This window comes from Leuciscus leuciscus (genome assembly GCF_965113295.1).
Source record: "Leuciscus leuciscus genome assembly, chromosome: 2".
NCBI lineage: Eukaryota > Metazoa > Chordata > Actinopteri > Cypriniformes > Leuciscidae > Leuciscus > Leuciscus leuciscus.
The window spans coordinates 24,887,874-24,908,620 of record NC_138726.1 but is presented as its reverse complement, the minus strand read 5'-3'; the positions used below and the strand labels follow the sequence as shown (position 1 = coordinate 24,908,620).

The 20,747-nt window shown below is 38.1% G+C and overlaps 1 protein-coding gene across 2 annotated transcripts in view; it reads left to right on the top strand.

The window, feature by feature from the left end:
- arap2 (ArfGAP with RhoGAP domain, ankyrin repeat and PH domain 2) overlaps nucleotides 1-20,747 on the top strand; it is a 93,869-nt gene that overhangs the window by 46,084 nt on the left and 27,038 nt on the right. For both annotated transcript variants that reach the window (XM_082151392.1, XM_082151393.1), the window contains exons 11-18: nucleotides 218-417; nucleotides 3,555-3,640; nucleotides 3,712-3,894; nucleotides 6,359-6,533; nucleotides 8,830-8,955; nucleotides 19,060-19,204; nucleotides 19,666-19,768; nucleotides 20,327-20,525. In XM_082151392.1, coding sequence (XP_082007518.1) covers nucleotides 218-417; nucleotides 3,555-3,640; nucleotides 3,712-3,894; nucleotides 6,359-6,533; nucleotides 8,830-8,955; nucleotides 19,060-19,204; nucleotides 19,666-19,768; nucleotides 20,327-20,525 — 1,217 coding nt within the window. The remainder of the gene's footprint in view (nucleotides 1-217; nucleotides 418-3,554; nucleotides 3,641-3,711; nucleotides 3,895-6,358; nucleotides 6,534-8,829; nucleotides 8,956-19,059; nucleotides 19,205-19,665; nucleotides 19,769-20,326; nucleotides 20,526-20,747) is intronic.

Sequence of the window (20,747 nt, the reverse complement as noted above, 5' to 3'; positions counted from 1 at the left end):
AAACTGCAGTTTTAGGGAGAAAATACTCAGCAATGGTGTTGACTGATGAATTTGCACATGGCTTGTCTTAAAGCATATTAAAAACACCACATAGACATATAAAGAACATTAAAAACTTGATTTTCACCACAGGGGGATTTTAAATCATGTACTGTAATACTGAATGTGTAATCAACCTGATAAAGTATATGTGAGAATTTTGTATCATTTGTGTCAGTTTCACAGTGGAGTCGGAGCGTGAGCGAGAGGAATGGATAGAGGCAGTTCAGGAGTCCATCGTAGAAACGTTGTGCAATTACGAGGTGCTGGAGAAGGTTTGGTTCAACAAGTCCAACAGGAAGTGTGCCGATTGTCAGGCCCCTGAGCCGGAATGGGCCTCCGTCAACCTGTGTGTGGTCATCTGCAAGAATTGTGCTGGTGAGAAGCAATTATGAACACAAAGAAAAGATCAAGAACAAACACAAGAACAATGGAACATGAAACACACAATGCACACACACACACACACACACACACACACACACACACACACACACACACACACACACACACACACACACACACACACACGCACACACACGTTCTAAAGAATCAAGTAGTAAAAGTACACTTGGTTTCTACAGTATTGCACTGTGTAGTTCCACCCACTGTGAAAATTTCATTGGTCCAAAATTTCACTCCATGTACACTACCATTCAAATGCAAAAAAAAAATTGGAAATAAATTAATGGTTTTATTCAGCCAAGGCACTAAATTGATCAGGAAAGACTTTGAAATTGTTACCAAAAATATTTTACCGTTCCCACAAAACAATATTTATTGAGCGCCAATCAGCATATTAGAATGATTTCTGAAGGATAATGTGGCACTGAAGACTGGAGTAATGATGCTGAAAATTCAGCTTTGATAACAGGAATAAATTACATTTTATAATATATTAAAAAAGAAGAGCTCTTTTATTTTAAATTTTAATAATATTTCACAATATTACTGTTTTACTCTATTTGTAGCGTAAGAGATTTCTTTGAAAGTCTTACTGACCCCAGACTTTTGAACGGTAGTTTAATTGGACAGTAAATATGAAATATCTTCTCACTGGTTGTGACCATACAAATTGCTTGTCAATGTAAACTTGTCACAACACGTGTGATTTAGGAAATAGTGTTACATCATAGAAAATTACTTAAATATTTATATTTGCCCCTTTGTTGTACTTTACAGTCACAGACTAAATGCTCTTCATAGCAGTTTTTGTGCACTTTTTTTTTTTTTTTTTTATAGTTAGGTACCACATACACGCATATTTTATACAGTATGCCACTGCTTCTTGCCTTATCCACTGAATATATTTAATCTCAATCTTACTCCATCTCTCCTCTGTTCCTCTGCTCTTTTTCCTGATATAATTGCCTTTGATTAGATTATTCTGACCACCCTCTGACACCATACATTAACTCATTATTTCAGATATGCAGTCATTTAATGTTGCATTAGGCCACGATATAGGAGGAAACACTGGCTGTGTGCAAATGGCTGCTAAATAAGCCATCGAGTGGGGAGACACTTTCCCTAAATGTGCACTACAGCCTTCATGGAATCTGTGGCACAGACACTTTAATTAGCTGCGCTTCTGCCGCCGACAATTAGGCGAGTGAAAGTGCGATACTGGGAATATAACGAACGGCTAACGATTAAATGAGAGCAAATTGTCTTTGGTCGGAGACAGAGAGTGTGAAAGAGAGAGACAGGTGAAATGATTTCTCTTTCTCATGATCCATCTTCACATTTGTAAGACTTGTCTAACGTTCCCGCCACTTTTTTTTCCTCTTTTTTTTTTTCTCATTCACTTCTGTCTTTTTTTACCCCGTCTCTCATCTCAACACACTCCGATATCAATCAACATCTCTGGCTGTGTGACATTTATTCAGGTTTGTCTGTTTCTTTACACGTGTAATTGCAATAAGCTCTTTTAAATCGAACTCTGTGATTAGAGACATTCCTCAAGTTAGACTGTGGTTACCATAGAAACTCTCGGTATGCACATTTTCCACTCTTCCTTTCTTTTTAATAGTTTCAAATAAAGTAACCGAGAAATTTCTCCACCTTTCTGATGGTTTGTATTTTCTTTTGATGCTTTTAATAAGATTTTGTCGACACAAACGTTTCATGTCTTGGAAGTTTTCTTAAATGGCACTATAAAACCCTTAGCGAGTGTCCTTAATACACACACACACACACACACACATGTACACAAAGCATCTTTAGTCCTGTCGGCTCTCAGGCGGCTCTAATGATCTTTGATGGCAAACTGGTACTCTAAAATGTTGCTAATTATGCCGGAAAATCACACACTCCATATTCAAATATGTGTTTCTCCCTGCCATGTTTAATTCATCTGTTTCTTGCATAAACAACAACTACGACAGTGCCTGGAGTTCAGCGAAATATATGCGCAGAGCAGACCAACAAACACAATTAATTACTTATGATTCATTAGCAATTAATGGCTTTTTCGCGCCTTTCATTTGCAATTATAGCTGTGGCAGGCTGGAGAAAAGAGTGCCTGGAACGGATACGATGAAATTTATAATGAGTGTGACTCTGTCTGTATTCGTGTCATACGAGTCGTTGCTTTATACCATTTAGTGTGAAGTCATACTTATTTTTAAGGTTAAGCAGGACAGCTTAAGCTAACAAGAAGTTTTAGCATCTGTATATGTTAGTTTTACATACTGTAATTGACCATTTAATTAAAGAGGCTATGAAATGCACTTTCAGATCTTTATATTATGTTTCTGGAGGTTAGCTTATAATGTTAGCTAACAAAAAAAGTTTAAATATTTGTAAAAAAATGTCACTCTCCCACACAAACACTTCATTTCAAGGGACGAAACACAAGTTAACGGCCACTGCTGCGATTGGCAAACTTCATCACACCATATCCTCACACTCCTCCACAGCATGTGTGACGTGTGTTTTGATGCCTGTATATTCTTGAGCCCCGAGTCAAATTAAAATGAAACAATGCAGCCACGACGATTGCCTCTGAGGACAAAATACTTGGCACTGGCATTGCTTTCAATTCAAGATATTTAGAAAAAACAGCAGCATGTTGAACGTAGTTAAGAAAAGTGTCCTTTGTGAAATGAGACATACAAACATTCTCGTTCAATCACTCAGGCAAGTCTTTAAAAATAAACTTCAGCTATGCTTTTCCAATAGTTTGATTGTTTCCAATAATCTGACTCAACAGCAGTATTGCTTGTGTGATTGATGAAAAGACATGAGTTGTTCAGAGCACGCCTCCTTGATTTACATATGTATGCTGAGGGCCACTTAAAGGAAAATCGTGGTGTCATGAATGGGCGATTATGAACTATGGCATTTCAGAAGAGTGGAAAACAACAACTCATATTTTTAAACGGGAGTATGTGTTAGTGTAGCGTAACCTCTTATTTGTGTAAATATTAAGGAGATTTTGATGTTCCAGTTCATGACCCCTTTAGCATTGTCTGTTTTAGATGTGAATAGTTCAGATCCATGTCTGTTTCCAGGTCAGCATCGATTCCTGGGTCCTGGCATCTCGAAGGTCCGCAGTATGAAGCTAGACAGCAGCATATGGACCAACGAGCTCATTGAGGTGCAGATCTTTCATGGCAGTTATTTTTTACCGTGCAATATATTTTCCTGACTTTCTGTTCCTCTTTTTAGCTGTTTTTAGAGGTTGGGAATAAAAATTCAAACAGCTTCTGGGCAGCAAATATTCCCCCAGAGAATGAGCTTTGCAAGCAGTCATCGATGGAGCAGCGCGCATCCTTTATTAGCAGGAAGTACAAAAAGAGGAAATTCAAGAAAGTTCTGGAAGGTCTAGACACTCAGGAGGAACTCAACAAGGTTTGTGTGAGAGAGTTTGTGCGCTAACGTTGGCCCTTTGACTTGGTGTTATTTTTTCCTACCTCATTAAAAGGCCCATTAGGCCTCGAGGTGTTGGTGGTTTTGTGCGTGTGTGTGTACATCTGTTGTTGCTCTAGCTCACCTGGTAACCCAGGTGTAAATTAAGGTTACCATGGTAACTGGCTCTCACCAATCTTCAGAACAGGTTGCCAGGGATATGTTAACCATGATAAGATTCTACTTTGAATATTTTCGCTTAGCACAAAATACTGCAAATACAATGCAAGTTCTTTAAAATTACAGTAAAAAAATAAATAAAAATTTGACAACAGGATGTAAAAAAATTGAACAGATGATAATGGATGTGTTATGAGTTAACAGGATTTCCTGTGCATAATTCATCATAATGTTATGTGTGTGTGTGTGTTTATTGTTCCTACTGAGTTTGTCCGCATTACTCTTTCCTAAGCCAAAAGATGCTGTTTTTCCTCACCGTCAGCAGTAACACAGATCAAGCCTGCTTTTGTTTTCCGGAGAGGGGGGCAAAAGAGAGGAAACGAGAAGGGGAGAGAGGATTGGAGCTGTGGATTAGGCGTGTGTGAGATGAGAGCAGCACTGGGGAGTTTTCAGGGGTTCTTCTGAAAAAGTTATATGATTGCGTGAGTGTCAGAGAGAGACAAAGAGAGGGAGAGGGAGATAAAGAATATAGTGAAGGTACATACAGAGGTGAGATTAGATTATAAATGGAAGGATACGTCTGGGATAGACACAAACAAAATGTTCCAGAAAAATCCTCCCTGTACTCAAAAGTTTTTGTTTAAGCCCTGATGTGATATATGTCTTTTAAGTTTTTATTTTAGTTCTTTTCTGATACTTTTGTTCAGCCTGAAGTTTCAAGCAGTAGAGTCATCCTGACAGGCAGTGGTTTTGAGTTCATGAGATAAAGCAACAATTCCCAAAAAGTTCTTTGTGGGTTGGGTTTGTCCTACCAAAAAAAAAAAAAAAAAAAAACCTGAATCAACACATTGTTGGTACCAGCCAAAGTTAAATGTTATTAAGCATACTAATTAATATGGTAATAAATATGTTAAATATGTTAAAAGTTTTGTGTTTAAACTTTTAGCAGATGGTGTTAAAGATTTAGCAGATGGAAAATAGTTTATTCAGTATGATAGAAAACTAAAAAATGAATGTTGAAAATCAATGAAAACAGAAAAATTTGTTTGTGTGCACACATGCAACTGTAAGCTTTTATACAGCAGCTGTATGTATATATATATATAAACTATCGAGTAAACTATATATAATAATAACTGTATGTAAACTATGTATAATAACTATCTTAAAAAAAAAGTAGATTATAGTCCACAACACCAATTCGAATCAGTGACCTCCAGAGAAAGTCTCTTCAGCAAATGTGACCTAGAGAACATGTAAGGGACTAAGGGACACCCTTAGGGTTTATGTCATTGGAAGAACATTTTAAGGTCATCCAGATGCTAAATGAAAGGGAACTGGTGATTATATGTTTCTTGAACAATGTTAAACAAATTAATATGAAACCAAAAAGCATAAAATATCCTTTATTAATTCTGTCACAAATCAAGTAAACGAGTGAAGCTGATCATGTGACTATTTGGACATACATCTGTGATCATTCTGGAGAACATGATCATCAGGTTTAACATAAACTTGTGGAGTTTATGCAGCTTGAGTGCTGCTGTTATTGCAAAAAGAGAGACAAATCAAAATACTAAGATATTCTGATATTAAAAAAATGTCAGTTCATCTTTTCACTCAAATTGTTATGCTAATAACATACTCTACTGATGGCAAAGCTGAACTTTCAGCATCATTACTCCTGTCTTCAGTGTCACATGATCTTTCAGAAATCATTCTAATATGCTGATTTGCTGCTCAAGAAACATTACTTATTATGTTCTTATTATTACTGCTGCAGGTATCCGCGTTGGAGTACGTGTGTGTGTGTGTGTGTGGTTTAGTGTCTCAGTGTCCTTGTTCTCCAGCGGATCTAGCTTGTTTGAGGGGGATCGATAGCTTGGCTAGATCGTACTGTTTTAGATGAAAGCAGTGTTCGACTGAATTACTCCTGCCCAACTCTCTCTCTCTCTCTCTCTTACTCTCTCAGAGACACACACTATTGTATTTATTGACTCTTTCCCCCTCCATCTCTTTTTAATTGGACTGACTGCATTCTTTCTTTGGATGCCCCGTTTCCTGTCAATGTTATTCCATACCAGGATTATAAAACCGCACGCAACAAATGTTCCTTTCTTATAGCCGCAAAAGAGCGGTACTTTTGACAATGTTGTTAGTTAATTCATCATATGCTGTCAGTTTCAGTGTAGTCTTTGTGTGCCTGAAAGTGCTGCTGTGCTCTTCCTATCACTGATGCTCAGTTGTGATTTGTTCCGCTCCCCTGTGTGTGTGTGTGTGTGTGAAGGCCCTGTGTGCTGCAGTGGTTCACCCTGATGTCCTGCAGACCATGGCCCTTGTTTTCAGTGGGGCGGATGTGATGTGTGCGACGGGCGACCCTGAGCACTCCACTCCATATCTACTGGCTCAAAAAGCAAGCCAGAGGCTGCAGATGGAGTTCCTCTACCACAACAAGCACTCAGGTGTGTGTTTGTGTGTCACTTCATCATGATGTGTTCAGAGCACTGTCCTTTGCAAAAATCCTGTGAAATAAGTTTTTTTTTTTAAAGAAATGAATAGTTTTATTCAGCAAGGAAAGTAAATTGAATAACAGTATAACAGTAAAAACCTTTATAATGTTCCACAAAAATTCTGTTGTTTTTTTAACCTGTTTTTCAACATTGATAATAAGATATGTTTCTTGAGCAGCAAATCATCATATTAAAATGATTTCTGAAGGATCATGTGACACTAAAGACAGGAGTAATGATGCTGAAAGTTCAGCATTGCCATCACAGGAATAAATTGCATTTTAATATATTAAAATAGAAAATGGTTATTTTAAATTGTAATAAAATTTCACAGTATTACTGTTTTTACTGTAATTTAGTAGAACTAGTCAAACACAAATTAGTAAACTGGTCAGTATTTCAAGTTTTTAAGGTTTTTTTTTTTTTTACCTTGACTACATAGCATGGACATTATCTCGCAAAGTTAACTGTTAGGTTTTTTCACAAAGACGTTTAGATGGAAAAGGGGCTGAATATAGAGGCATTGAACATTGTTTGTTTAATGCAGATATTGAGAAGTTTTTAAAGATTTTTTTAAAATGCTTTTTATGCTCAAGAAACCTTTCATGTCATTATCAATGTAGAAATTGGTTGTGCTGCTAAATATTTTTTGTGGAAACTGATTTTTTCCCCCCCTTTTTTTCCAGGATTCTTTAATGAATAGAAAGTGGGGGGGAAAAAACAGCACTTATTTTTGTATCATTATAAATGTCCTTATTTGTTACTTCAATTCAATGCATCCTTGATGAATAAAAATATTAATTGAATTGAATTGAATTCTTACTGACCCGATACTTTTCAACGGTAGTGTAGATCATAAATACCAATTATTTATAAGAATTCTACCTGGTACTCGCAGTCAAATTTTCATCGCATTTGGCATTTCACACAGGCTATTGGAGGACTTTAACACACACACACACACACACACACACACACACACACACACACACACACACACACACACACACACACACACACACACACACACACACACACACACACACACACACACACACACACACACACACCCACACACACACACACACACACCCACACACACACACCCACACACACACACACACCCCTACCTCAAGACGACATTGCCCCTGAACGTGTCTATAATTAGCTGTAGATTGTCTATGTGTGTCGTTACATTGCTCATTTGGGGCTTTTACAGGAAGTGTGCCAACGATCCTAATTAAGCAATCCTCCAATCAGCACAGCCACAAATGTTTTACAGTGTTCTGCCAATGTTTTGTTAAGCTTACTAACATCGTAACAACAGCAGGACAACATTTGTGTAACCTCTAAATCTGTGCGGAGATGTGGCCTCATTAACTTAATGGCTTGTAAATGTGATTCTCTGTCGGATAATTCAAGTCATCATCTTACACACATGCACACACATTCAACTTGCAACAAGTTATTTTGTTTCTCTCAGACTATTACAGTCCAATGGAAAAATACACATTCACATACATTTGAACATAATACTTACTGTATGCAGGTTTTCATTTTGCATGTTTGAGGCATGTGTGCAGAGACTTTCCTCCATCTCATTACCACTTTTAATCCTTCTCGTTCGAACAGAGAAGTATCAGTAGCTGAAGGGAAGAGATGGATGGATAGAAAGAGCCCTCAATTAAAATGCTTTTCAATTAAAATTATTTGAACTTTTTCCATGTTGGCGACTGGAAGTGCGTGATTAAAATCTTGTCGGTACTGCCGGCCTTCCTGAAGAAAATTGAACCTGAGCATAGTGGCTAATTGAATCCGAACGTGATAAAGTAGTATGCAGAAAAAGGAGTAAAAGGTGAAGGAGGCAAATAGGGAGAGCAGAGTCGAATCTTCTAACCTTGAGCTTCAATGTTTGGATGGAAGTTTTACAAGCCTTAAACAAATAACCTTGGAAAATGAGACAGAAATATATTAAAATGGATGAAATTTAGCTTTTAAAAGCCATTTCACACCTTGGATGAAGACTGACTGGTTATCAAGATGCTTCTGACAGAAATAGTTTTTAAAAACTTTGAATTTCACTTGAAAGAAGCAGGAATAGCGAGCTGGGTTTGCATATAATGCGACTGATCTCCTTTTAAACAGCATTTCTCATCCTCACCACATTATAGGATTATTCCTAATCAGCTGTTCCTCTTTTTTCTTTTTAATCTCTCTGTTTTTTCCCCCTCTTTCTCTCTCTGTATAGATTTTCCTAAGCTGGAAGCAGTACTTGACAGCAGTTTTCCGGCTGATGTTCCTTCTTTTATGGATGGATTTCTGTACTGCTCTATGAATGCCGGCAAGGCCACTCTGGATAGGAAAGGAAGACCCGGTGAGTCCGTCTGTCCTTGCTTTCATCCATCAAAATGCCCACCTCCTCATTTATTCATTCATCCAAATAATTAGAAATGAATATTCATCTACACTTCCTGTTTGTCCTCACCCATTGCTGGAAATATTTGCATCGTATTTGTGCAATAGTATTATTCCCCCTGCACTTGAGTACACCATCCCTCTTTTTCCTTGCTAAATCCCCCCCCCAAAGATGATGTTTTTTCAAGTAGGTTTCCCCATCGTCCCACTGGCACCCATTGTGTCACTTTGTTCTCCTCCAAACATCTGGAGAGGGCCACTGGTGGTTAGACAGGAGTTCTCTCTGGGGACGGGGACGGTAAAGGGCCCTACATTAAGCTGGACTCTTGGTGGAGTAACACAAGCATCTGGAGCACGTTCCACTGTAGGAGCTTGTTTTTTCCCCCTCTTCTTTCTTCTTCAGCTCGTCTCTATCTTTTATCCCGAGGGACATCTGTCTCAAGCTGTGGTAGCCCGCTTTGGTCCTCTGCCTGTTTTCCACGATACCAGTGTGTGTGTGTGTGTGTGTGTGTGTGTGTGTGTGTGTGTGTGTGTGTTTATGAGCACTGGAAATAAGCAAGCTGTGTTTTAGAATTAGACTCTGATAGTTGAAAATGGTTTAATGCAGTTCTAAGTATCTTAAAAGTAAATGTGATGACTGTTTGAAAGTTTAAAGAACGTCTGTTATGATAATAAACAGATGCCTCATTACTCTTTGCACAAAAGAAACTTTAGTAAAGTGGATGAGAATCTGAAAACTTTTCTGAACTGCCAGTAGTGCAGTGAAAAATACGTTTTTTGGGAGAAACTTCTTATATAAACCACAGTAGCTTAAGATGTATAGATAAAATACATCCCCTTGTGAAAAAATAATAAAATGTTTTTTTTAAATCGTACTTGCAGATAATATAATATTAATGAATTGAAGTTTAAATTGATTCAATTTATTTTACCATAAATTCTTGTCAGTACTTTCAGCAGCAACCATACTTTAACCATATTTAAAAGACAATAGAAGAAATGAAGAAATGACATAAAAGTCCTACTTAAGAGGGCCAAAAAAGCACTCTAAAGTTCAGCCAAATGTCATTGTATTTCTGTGAAGCGCTGTTGAAAATTTAGAACAACGCCTAAACAAACAATTTTGTGAATATTTGCTGTCTGTTTTGTGTGTGTGCTGAAAAAAGTGTTTGTACATAGTCCTGGCTGTGTAATTAGGAGAAAAAACTAATTGGATCGAACCGATTCATGGAGCGCCTTTTAATATAAATTGAATCTATTATACATTTTCAATTAATTGCAGGTGACATGCTGTTAAGTGTCTGAAAACATTACATACAGTTTGCACTTAAGTATATCATTTCTGTAATAAATACTCCTTTTTTTTTTTTTAAGTGTACTTTTTCACAAGGGTGTTTATAGACAAAAAACAATGTGTTTTTTTTTAGGCAATAACCACTACTGTTGCTCAAACTTAGGGTTTAGGATTTGAGCTACTCAAATCTTCTATCCTTTTAGTGTTTAACTTTTAGCAAGTAATTTATCTTGCATGTTGAATGACTCCTCAAATCATGCAGCTTTGTTGAGCAGAGGTGTGATATTACTTTTCAAAGTGATTAAACCTACATTTTCACCTGGTAGTGATAAAGCAAAAAATCTTGTAGCATTGGAGGAGGGACATGAACCATGCCAGACACCAGAATATCATTGTGATGTGGGAATGGCCAGTAATCTTCTGTGCCACTCTAAAAAAAGGACTATTAAAAAAAAAAAAAAAAGCTATGTCACTGAGGTTGCCTTAAAACCTTTCACACTAATGGTCTAAAACGCTCTATATAAAACCTAATGTCAATAATTAATGGTTTCGTCTTGGGGATTTTAATAAAAGCATGGTCTGCTAGATCCGCTGCAGTCCGGTTGTTGCACTGACTTCACTTAAATCGTAGCAACATTTTTGTGTGCACTTTTATGATAACAGAAGCAGACACTACTCGCTACTAACAAAAGTAGCCAACTACACTGAACCGACATTAGGGGGCAATAACTTTTTAAATAGCTAACTATGCAATGATTTGTATTTATAATTTAATCTGAGTCGTATTTTTCTGCAACACTGAGAAACTGTGACGCTATGGAAAAAATGTAGTTGAGTTAGTAGTGTCGCTGCTTTTAGTTCCCTAAAACTGAAGGTAAGGCATGATCAGAAAACACACATCAGAACCTCTGATTTTGGATTAAAATGTCAATGTTTCAAATGTTGTTTCAGTGTTTCCATGCTTCAATGTTTCAATCATTCAGTGTTCACAATTCATTGTGTTCATCTCTCTCCTCTGTTTCTGTTCATACTTCATAGTAGTGTACTGTTTTTGTTCTTGTGTACTTACAGAGGTATATACAATATATAGTTCGTCATTGACCAATCTGAAGGATTTGTGAGATATTGTTAACTTGTAGAGCCTCTTCTGTATTATCAACACAAGGAGGACACAAGTATAATACAATAAATGTTATTATCAAAAAGATAAGAGTAAATCAACACAACTAATACATGAATTCCATGAATGATAAAGGAATAAAGTGCATATGCATACAATACAAGTGATTATTGTTGGGTGTGGCTGTGGCACTTAGGTTTATCTGTTGTTTCTTTGAAACTAATAAGGTGAAGAACCTTGTTTTGCATCTCCGGTAAGAGGTTTGGTTAAGTGATATATACGTTTCACGTGGTCGAGTGAGCAGTCCGATGGCGATGACGTCTTCAACTGGTTGTGCTGGTTGACAATGCAGTGGGGAAAGGAGCTGGAATCCGTTTCAAGAGTCTTGAACATGAAGCTCTGTGGGATGTTGATCTCCTGGAGCACCAAAGGGTCCTAAAATTTGGAACACTGAGATGAGGCCCTGTTCACCCTTGTTGCAAAAGTGTCTGTATGTCTTCTGCTTCTATGGGCCAGAGAACTTGGTCAATCTGCTTTTGTCTCTCTGCCATGGAGACTCAGGATGTGCTGTTGTTACTGTCTCGCTGGATGAAGTAGTGTTTGTTAATGTCTCTTTCCTCTCAGACTGGAGACTCAGAACGTGGTGATATCTGTTGCTACCTCACAAGCTGTAGACTCAGAGCATGGAATCTGTTTCTGTCTCTCCCTTCACAGGCCGGAGACTCAGAACGTTGTATCTGTTACAGTCTCTCTAGATGGGAGACTCAGAACCTGTTGATCTGTTTCTGTCTCTCCCCTTACAGGACTGAGACTCAAAACATTAGTGTATTCTGTTAATGTCTCACTGGATGATCTGGAGACTCAGAACAAGGAGTGTCTGTTGAAAGGATACATTTATCCCTTTCTGAAGAGGAGGAGATTGCAATTTAGTGCTTCTCAATCCGAGTGCTGTGATTGGCTGCTGGCATCAGAGGGGGCACACAGTGTGGCTCATCCTTTTTTTCCCCTGTGGAATTTATTTGCAGAAAGCACATAGTTAGAAGTCTTTAAAATGTCTTTACATTTTTGCCAATGCATTTCTCACTTTCCAAACCACCACCAGAATACCTTTGGCAATGTTCTAAACAAATAGAGTGCCAACAAGATGGGAAAAAAATTGAACTGTAAAGCATGCATTCATTTGTACATTAACAGCTGAATTTATGTTAGATGTTGCACTGCAAAAAGCTGCCACTAAGAATACTCATTTCTCTAATAAGTATGAAATTGAATGTGTGTAGTTTACATCACTTTTAAGGTTTCCTAAAATAACTATGCAACCAAAAAGTCCTAATGAATTGTTATGGCGGTTGGCTTAAACCTTAGGGATTAGTTTTAGGTTAGGTGTAGTGAGGTGTCCTGTCCTTCCTGCGCTTGAGGTGACTGTCAGTTGTCCTAGCATCCTTATCTAATGGTGTTGGACATTTGTTTGTGCTAGTCCACTCAGATCCACTTGAAATGTAGCAAACTGTTCTCCACTGTTGCAGTAAGAGCGCTGGGCCCTGGAATGTGATGTTCCTTACATGCTTTTCATGAAATATCCATAAACATGTTTTTATAAAATCAACATATGTTGTATGTCCAGAAACATTACATTATTTACATAATCAATGTTGTAAATGCTACCTATATATAAAAAATATATTTAATGGATATAATTCACATATTTTAATTAATTAACTTGAATTTTATGGACAATGGGGGGAGATTTGTTTATGCTCTAACTTAACGTTTTTTTTCTCTCCTAAAATGGAGCTGAAAAACATGAATTATGCTAGAAACCTTAAACAGAACTCCTGACTTATCTGTTCTTGTTGTGTTGGATGAAATTAGAATTTCAGTTAAGTAAATTCCTCTTCCTTTCATTTCAGTTCCAGTTCCACATCCTATGGGATGTCGCCAATTCAATTCAAATTCACACTCATAAACTGAAAGCACATTCGTAAATTCAGAATTTTTCCCAACCCTAATGTGTGTGCGCATGTTGTGCGAGAGATTGTTTGTGTGTGTGTCTTCACTGAGTTTCCGCTGACACCCACAGAGGAAGCGTGCTTTTAGGGGAAGAGGAGAAAACAACCACATCTGCCCCTTTATAAATCATGCAGCGGTATTCCTCCGTGTGTGCGTGTACTTGTGAAACGCCCCATCCTCTGAAGGGTATAATGCATCTAAAACAAGCTCCCATTGCCTGTCACTGCTGGTAGCTGTGTGTCTCAGAGCCGGGGCAACTTCTCAATCGAGGCTTATTCATTTCTTTCATCTGGATCAATGTTGCAACCCTTTCATAGCAAACAATGTCCATCCGCAAATGAAAGAAGTCCCCCGTGAGGTTTCCGCCTGTGTAAATGATAAAACAAGTTTATTTTGAGGCACGTCTATTGATGACTAATCATCTGAACTGTGCTATACTGGGTCCAGACACCGAACTCGCATGAATATGAGTCATTTTACTCACACATTATAAATAAATGATTTGACCTTTTAGATGTTCTTTCTCATACATTTCAACAGTTTTACACAAAGCTTTGTTTCACACCACACTTGAAAGCAGCGCACAGTTATTGTGGCACTTTTTTTTTTTTGTCTGAATCCAGCTGATTTAATTTGTGTATAGCTCTAGTTTGGGGTTTAGTGTCGTTCTATGTAGATTAATTACAATCTGGTTGTGAATGTGATCCCACTTCTCATGTTACATTTCTCATCATGTTAGTAATAAATCTTAATGGCCAACTCCTGATTACAATACAGTAGCACATGAATATCTTTATTTTCAGCAGGTTACGCAACAGAAACACAATGTGAAAGCACAATATAAACCAGCTGTTGTTGTTGGATTGTTGTTTCTCTTATGTGTGTGGTTTGAAATTGGCCTAATTATATATAGTTGGTTAGTTTCGTTTTTTTGTGTGTCTAATTATTCTGTAATTCGACTTTTATAGTTAATATATTGTCACGTTTTGCCTGTGTTCTAGCTGGACTTTGAGGGTGTGTTCACACTTGGGATCTTTGGTTCGATTTAAATGAACTCTGGTGCAAGTGCGGTTCATTTGTATAAGTGTGAACACTGCCTGAATCACAAACACATAACTAATCTAAACAAACACATATACACAATCACGCAAACATGGGTAAAATGGAAAGTGAAAATGAATGAAACTGGAAACAGAAACAGCGGAACGAAGCTATGGAAAAGAGTCTTTTAACCATCTGAACAGAATCCGTTTCTTATTTCAAAGCACCTTGTTAACAGCTTATACTAAACCTCTTGTTTAGTTTAGTTAAATGAATGATACTTGAAATGTCTTAGCCGTTGAACGAGCGTCCTGATGCAGTCTCAGGAGAAAGCCTTGATGGTTTAGCAAGTCGATGGTGTTGAAGTTGCAATCAATTTCTTGATGAACTTGCGATGTTGGCCTGACTCAGTCATTGTCGAGGAAGTTACAATTGTTATAACTTGAGGCCCCTCCGGCTGTGCAGCTGCGTACTGGGGAAAGGTCCTGTGGTCGGACTGGATGTCACTCCGACAGCGCCCTTTAACTTCTGTGAAGGTCACACCTCCAGGGGGTCAGTTAGCCAATGGTAACTTAAACTTTCGGAGGGAAAGAATTAATGGAAAGAGGTCCTTTTTTATTGGCCTTATGTGTCTTTACTATGGCCTGTGCCTTCCACATTTTTTTTAACATCATAAACCAGTCTTATCTCGCTGGCGTGCCTTTGCTGCCATGGTAACCAGGGGCCTGTTCTATCTTTTTGGGTGGTTGTCACAGACACCTTGGAACCTTGTTTTGTGGTTAGGTGAGGGGGTTTGCTGCATTATTCATTAAATATAATGAATAATTGTGTGTCTGATTGGTCCAGCTGCTACAGATTACACTACTGAGCCCACCATGGATAAAGAGCCGAAGCACCACTAGGTGATGAAGCCAGAGCTAAGGAAAGCCCAGTCTGACCAGGTGTGAGAGCTGGCCATCAATTCCTTAAAGAGCATACCCCCAGGGCCAAGTTAATCCAGGAGAGGAGTCTGACCAGGTGTGTGAGCCAGTCCCAGTGTCCATTCCTGTGGTGGTTCTAAAGTATTAGGGCATGGATTAAAGTCCAGCCCAAAGTATGAGGGCTGATGTCAGTGTGCTGACTCCAAACCCCAATATTAATAATGACGAGTATGACAGATTAGCACTATGCCTGTTTCGTTGGCCAATTCCCACGCTCCCTCCCATATTCACTTCCTGTGCCTGTCCCGTGTCGGCCAAGGAGGCCGTTTTTGAAGTCCCTGCCTGTCCCATATCGGCCAAGAAGGCTGTTTTTGAACTCTCTGCTTGTCACATGTTTTTGCACTCTCTGCCTGTCCCTTATCGACCAAGGAGGCCATTTTTGAGCTCTCTGCCTCTTTTAAAGAACACTGCTGGCAAATGAGCCCAGTTCTTTTATTTCCATCTTGATTTCAACCCCTTGCTGACAATATCATACAATTTATTCACTACTGTTCAAAAGTCTGGGGTTGGTATTTTTTTGTTTTTAAAATAAGTTTTGCTCACCAATATTACTATTTAGATTATTTTCGATAAAAAATGGTCAAAGCAGTAATGTTGTGAAAGAGTAACTTTATTTAAATGGATTTCAAATTATTTATTTGAAATTATTTTTGTGCTGAATAAAAGTATACATTTCTTAAAAAAAAAAAAACTAACTCCATACTATATTGGTGATAATTTTTTCTTATGCACAGACAACACAAAACAAGATGTATTTGAATGATAATGATAATGGCAAGCAGCTCTGATGTGCCATGTAATACATACAGTACAGCTTCTTTTTTTAAGCTACAGCGTCTGTATCTCCGTCTCTGTATCTCATTCTATTACGTAAAATACTAAAGGTAAAAAAAAAATGGTAACGCTTTCTATGAAGCCTGAATTTATAATGCATTATAAAGGTATTCTTAATGCCCTTATAATGCATTATAAGGGCATTAAGAATGCCCTTAAAATGTATTATAAAAACAGGCTCCATAGAAAGTGTTACCAAAAAACTTTTATTTTTACCTAATAGAATGATTCTCTTAAGAGCACATCCATCTCTAGCCATGTAATATTGGATGATCATAGGTAAATTCCACCATGGCATACGAATGTATACCAATCTGAAGAAAATGAGCTTGACACAACTGGAATAAAGGAGATTTACACACTTTTCATGGGTTCTTCAAGCCTCCTCAAGATTCAAGCACATGTTAAATGTTTGTAGAGTATCTAAATGTGCAACTTGCTTGTGAAAAGCCTATCAAATCTCCTTTTTATCATTTTGAATTGTAAGAGGCTTGACCTCAGCAACCCCACGACAAGCTTGTATTGAAGTGAAATTTTATAAATGGTTTCAGTTCACATAAAGACACTGATGAAGTTGAATCTGACAAAGACCCCTGGCCAACATGCAGTGCAATTCAAATATAACGACAAATGAAAAGGACACCTCTCTCCATGGTTCCTGGGAAGCACTGCTTCATAGATAATATATCCATAGCCTTGTAAACAAGAAAATGAAAAGACAGTGACAAGAGGGTTTTCACACACTTATTGTGGTGGCATTTGAGCTGGAGAGGTTCAAACAGATGAGGTGAAGAGGTTTGAGGGAAATAAATACCAGCAATTTATTGTATACACAACACTCAATACTAAGAGACAGCCGCATTGGATGGTTGTTGATAGTAAATGCCAGCTGCCTGTGGACCCGTGTGCATATATGTACACGCCAATTCAGTGTGTTGTGATATTGCCAAACAGTCACCAAATACCATCTCTGTCACCTGAAGTTTGTCACTGATCAACATTTTGTTTTGTACTTTCTCTTTAAAAGTTGACTATCACACTGCATGTCACATAGATAACCCCTCCTCGCCCATAATTTAGTGTCTCTTACCTGCTGATATTTACGACACAACAGTTTGTTCCCCCGCAAACCCTAGCTAACTGGATAAAAGAAGTGCCAGTTTTGTAGATGAATCAGGTGAGGCATTGTCAGGAACAAAATATTGTGTCCCTGTAACACAAAGTTAAAGTTAAAATACTCAGCTCTGCCTAATAGCAACCCAAAAACATCGCACAACCCTTTCTGCTCAGAAATAGACCATCAGTGTTTTCACAAGACAAATGACAGTTGTATTACATGTATATGAATATGACTTATGCTGTGAATATTTTAGTGTTAACAAAGCTCCACAGTATTACTTAACTAACGTAATAGTTAGAAAAAGAGTGTAACATCTCAGTTAAATATTTATGATGAATGTAAGCCCTCTCAGATTCATGAGAATCTCTTGGATTTTAGTACTTAGAGGCTTTTCAGTGAACAGATATCACAGTTGATACCCCATTACAGCCTTAACATGCCTTGATGTGTCTTTGATATATTTAAACTGCAGTTTTCTGTGAAACATGGTTTTAAAAGCTTTTTGGTAGCATTCATGTTTTTGTTGAATCTTTAAACACCTCTTTAAAGGCATTCTTACACTCACAAAATGAAATCCGTGTTTCTGATATTTCTCATAATGAAATATCAGTTTTCTTTGATTGAATCCTTTTTTTAAATGCATCCTTTGGGAGGAAACTGTTGCTTTGGTTTTAGTAAAAATTATCTCATCAGATTGACTTGGAGTAGTGCTTTGTAACCCAACACACTCTCAATGTTGAAAAAAGGCATATCGTTTTGCCCCTCAACATAAATTTACATTTAATCATACTTTACATGTCACAACCTGTTTTGCACCCAGCAAGTGGCCTGTGTGAGGTAAAATGGTGTATTGGGTAATACTTGGGGCTCATAATCAGAAAATTGTTGACTGGATGGACTGAACCAGTAGCAAGTGAACAAGTGCATTGAAAAAAGGTTTAAATACGTCATTTTCGTGATCAAAGATGAGTTTTAAGCAATGCAATTATTGACTACAGGGGGACTTTAAGAACAGTGATACATATAGCTACTTAAGAAAGTTAGTTTATTGCCAGTGGCCAGATCATTTCAGTGAAATTTTGCAGGCATCGTCTCTAGTGTAGCGATGCATGAAGCGATGCATGAAGCACTGCAAACACAGAAGTCACTTTCAAAATGAGCAGCTTTCTGTTGGTCAACATACTGAACTTGCATGACAAACATAAAACGAAATCTGCCTGGGGATTCCGAAATTCCCAATTGTGTGGTTTCCTATTGAAATGACTGGATTTCACCCTTGAAATTTCGCCCACTAGACAAACTACATTGCTACATTTACATTACATGTATTAGTGAATAATACTACAAGTAGTTCTGTCATACCAAATTTCCATTGTACACTGGATGGACACTTAGAAAAAGCTGCACAATTTGAGGTATAATTCATGTCTTTTGCACAGTAGTTGAAAATGTATGTGCCAAAGTTTGTTCAAATCCCTAAGTATGAGCAATAACAGCAAATAATAATAATACTTTTTTTTTATAGACACCTTACATGACACTCAAGGACACCTTACAAACACAATAAAACAATCAACAGTAAACAAATACTGCTAAGAATATGTCATTGAATCTAGTTCTCAGTAGTTAAAGTTCATGTTTATGTATTTGTATCTATGTTTCAGACATGGTCCGCCGTTGGTGTACGTTGGAAGGTGGATTTCTTAGTTACTATGACAACGAGAAGATCGCCACCCCCATAGGTCGGGTTGATGTCAGCAACGTGGTGAGCCTGGCCATCAGCAACATTGAGAACATCACCGAAACAGGGTACAGGTTTCTCTTTCTCTCACACCCTCGTTTGCGCTTGACCAGCTTTTGTGGGTTAGAGGTTACGGAAAGCATTTTTGATGTGACCCCACCTCAGACTTTCCATACACTAACAAACATAAAGAAATGAGAGAAAACCAACATGCTGACGACCTCTAACCCGATTAACCTGACTATCTGGGAAAATCCCAATTTTTCTGAGATTGTTTTGCTCTCGCTGCTATAACAAAAATATCCCCGTCCAAAAATGTGGGCCACAAGTCAGAGCTGTTAAAGCCATTAAGAGAGTGACCTTTCCCCCTGGATTAATCTCCTGTGTTCAGCTGTTTATTGTAAGAGCAAAAGACTAACAGAGATTAATCACCATCCTTTCTGTTTCACAGCTGTGTGCATGTGTGTGTTTCAGTCATTGTGTGTGTGTGTGTGTGTGTGTGTTAATTGCTGTTTCACATCTCCCTCAGGCCAGTGTTCACCTTTGAGTTGTACCTGTGCTCTCAGAGAGTGCTGGTGTTCGGAGCGGAGACCTCGGACACACACCAAGATTGGACGCATGCCATCGCCAAGGTGACACTCATTCTCTAACACACAAGTCTTTGAAGATTTATCGCAACTTTACTTTGCAGGGATTTAGCATAAGTGTGCCGTTTCTGTGATTACAAATGAATTGCTGTGTTAGCCGTACTCTATTATATGCATGGACTCTTGAAGGTCATTTGATTGTGTCTTTGTCCCTGTTGTGTCGGAGTGCATTTGTGTTTTTCTTGTGCGAGTGGGTGTATATGCTATTACTTCTTCAAACAGATCCATCTCACTTGCCTCTCATCCCTCACTCACACACACACACACATTCCCATTTAAGTGAAGTGTGGAGGTGCTAGTGTCTAGGCTGAAGTGTTTGCGTAACTCCGAGAGCTCAGCTAGGGAATGTTCAAAGAATGTTTGTGTTTGTACTTCTATCTGTATATGCCGGTTTAATGCAACTCCAGGGTTAGTTGTAGTTTCTGTTTGGCAGAAAACACTAGAAACTTATTTGTGTGATCTGCACAAGCCCCTGACTTTTAAATGTTTTCTCTCTGCCACTCACACGGTTGCTCTGTCTAATGTTTTTCTCTTTCTTTCTAGTGTTTTGTCCCTGCAAGGGCAGATGCTCTGCTGAGGCAGGACAGTGAGCTTATTGGCCGACTGCACTATAAAGAGGGTCATGACCTTTATCATTGGCGAATGGGATGGTTTGCTCTGGTGGGCTCAGAACTCTACTTCTGTTCTGGAGATGAAGATGAAGAGGAGGGAGTTCTTCAACTCAAACGCCTACAGGAACTTAGTGAGGACAAATATGCACACATACCAGTAGAATGAAAGATATAAAAAAAATAGTTCATCCATGTTTTTCCAAACCCATATGACTTCTGTCGAACACAATAGGCATGTTTTTGAAGTTATCATGGCTTGTTACCGGCACTATTAATCTCTAAAATGACCAAAAAACCCACCATAGCAGTATAATGAAGTATATATAAAGTCTTTTGGATCTATTTGATAGCTC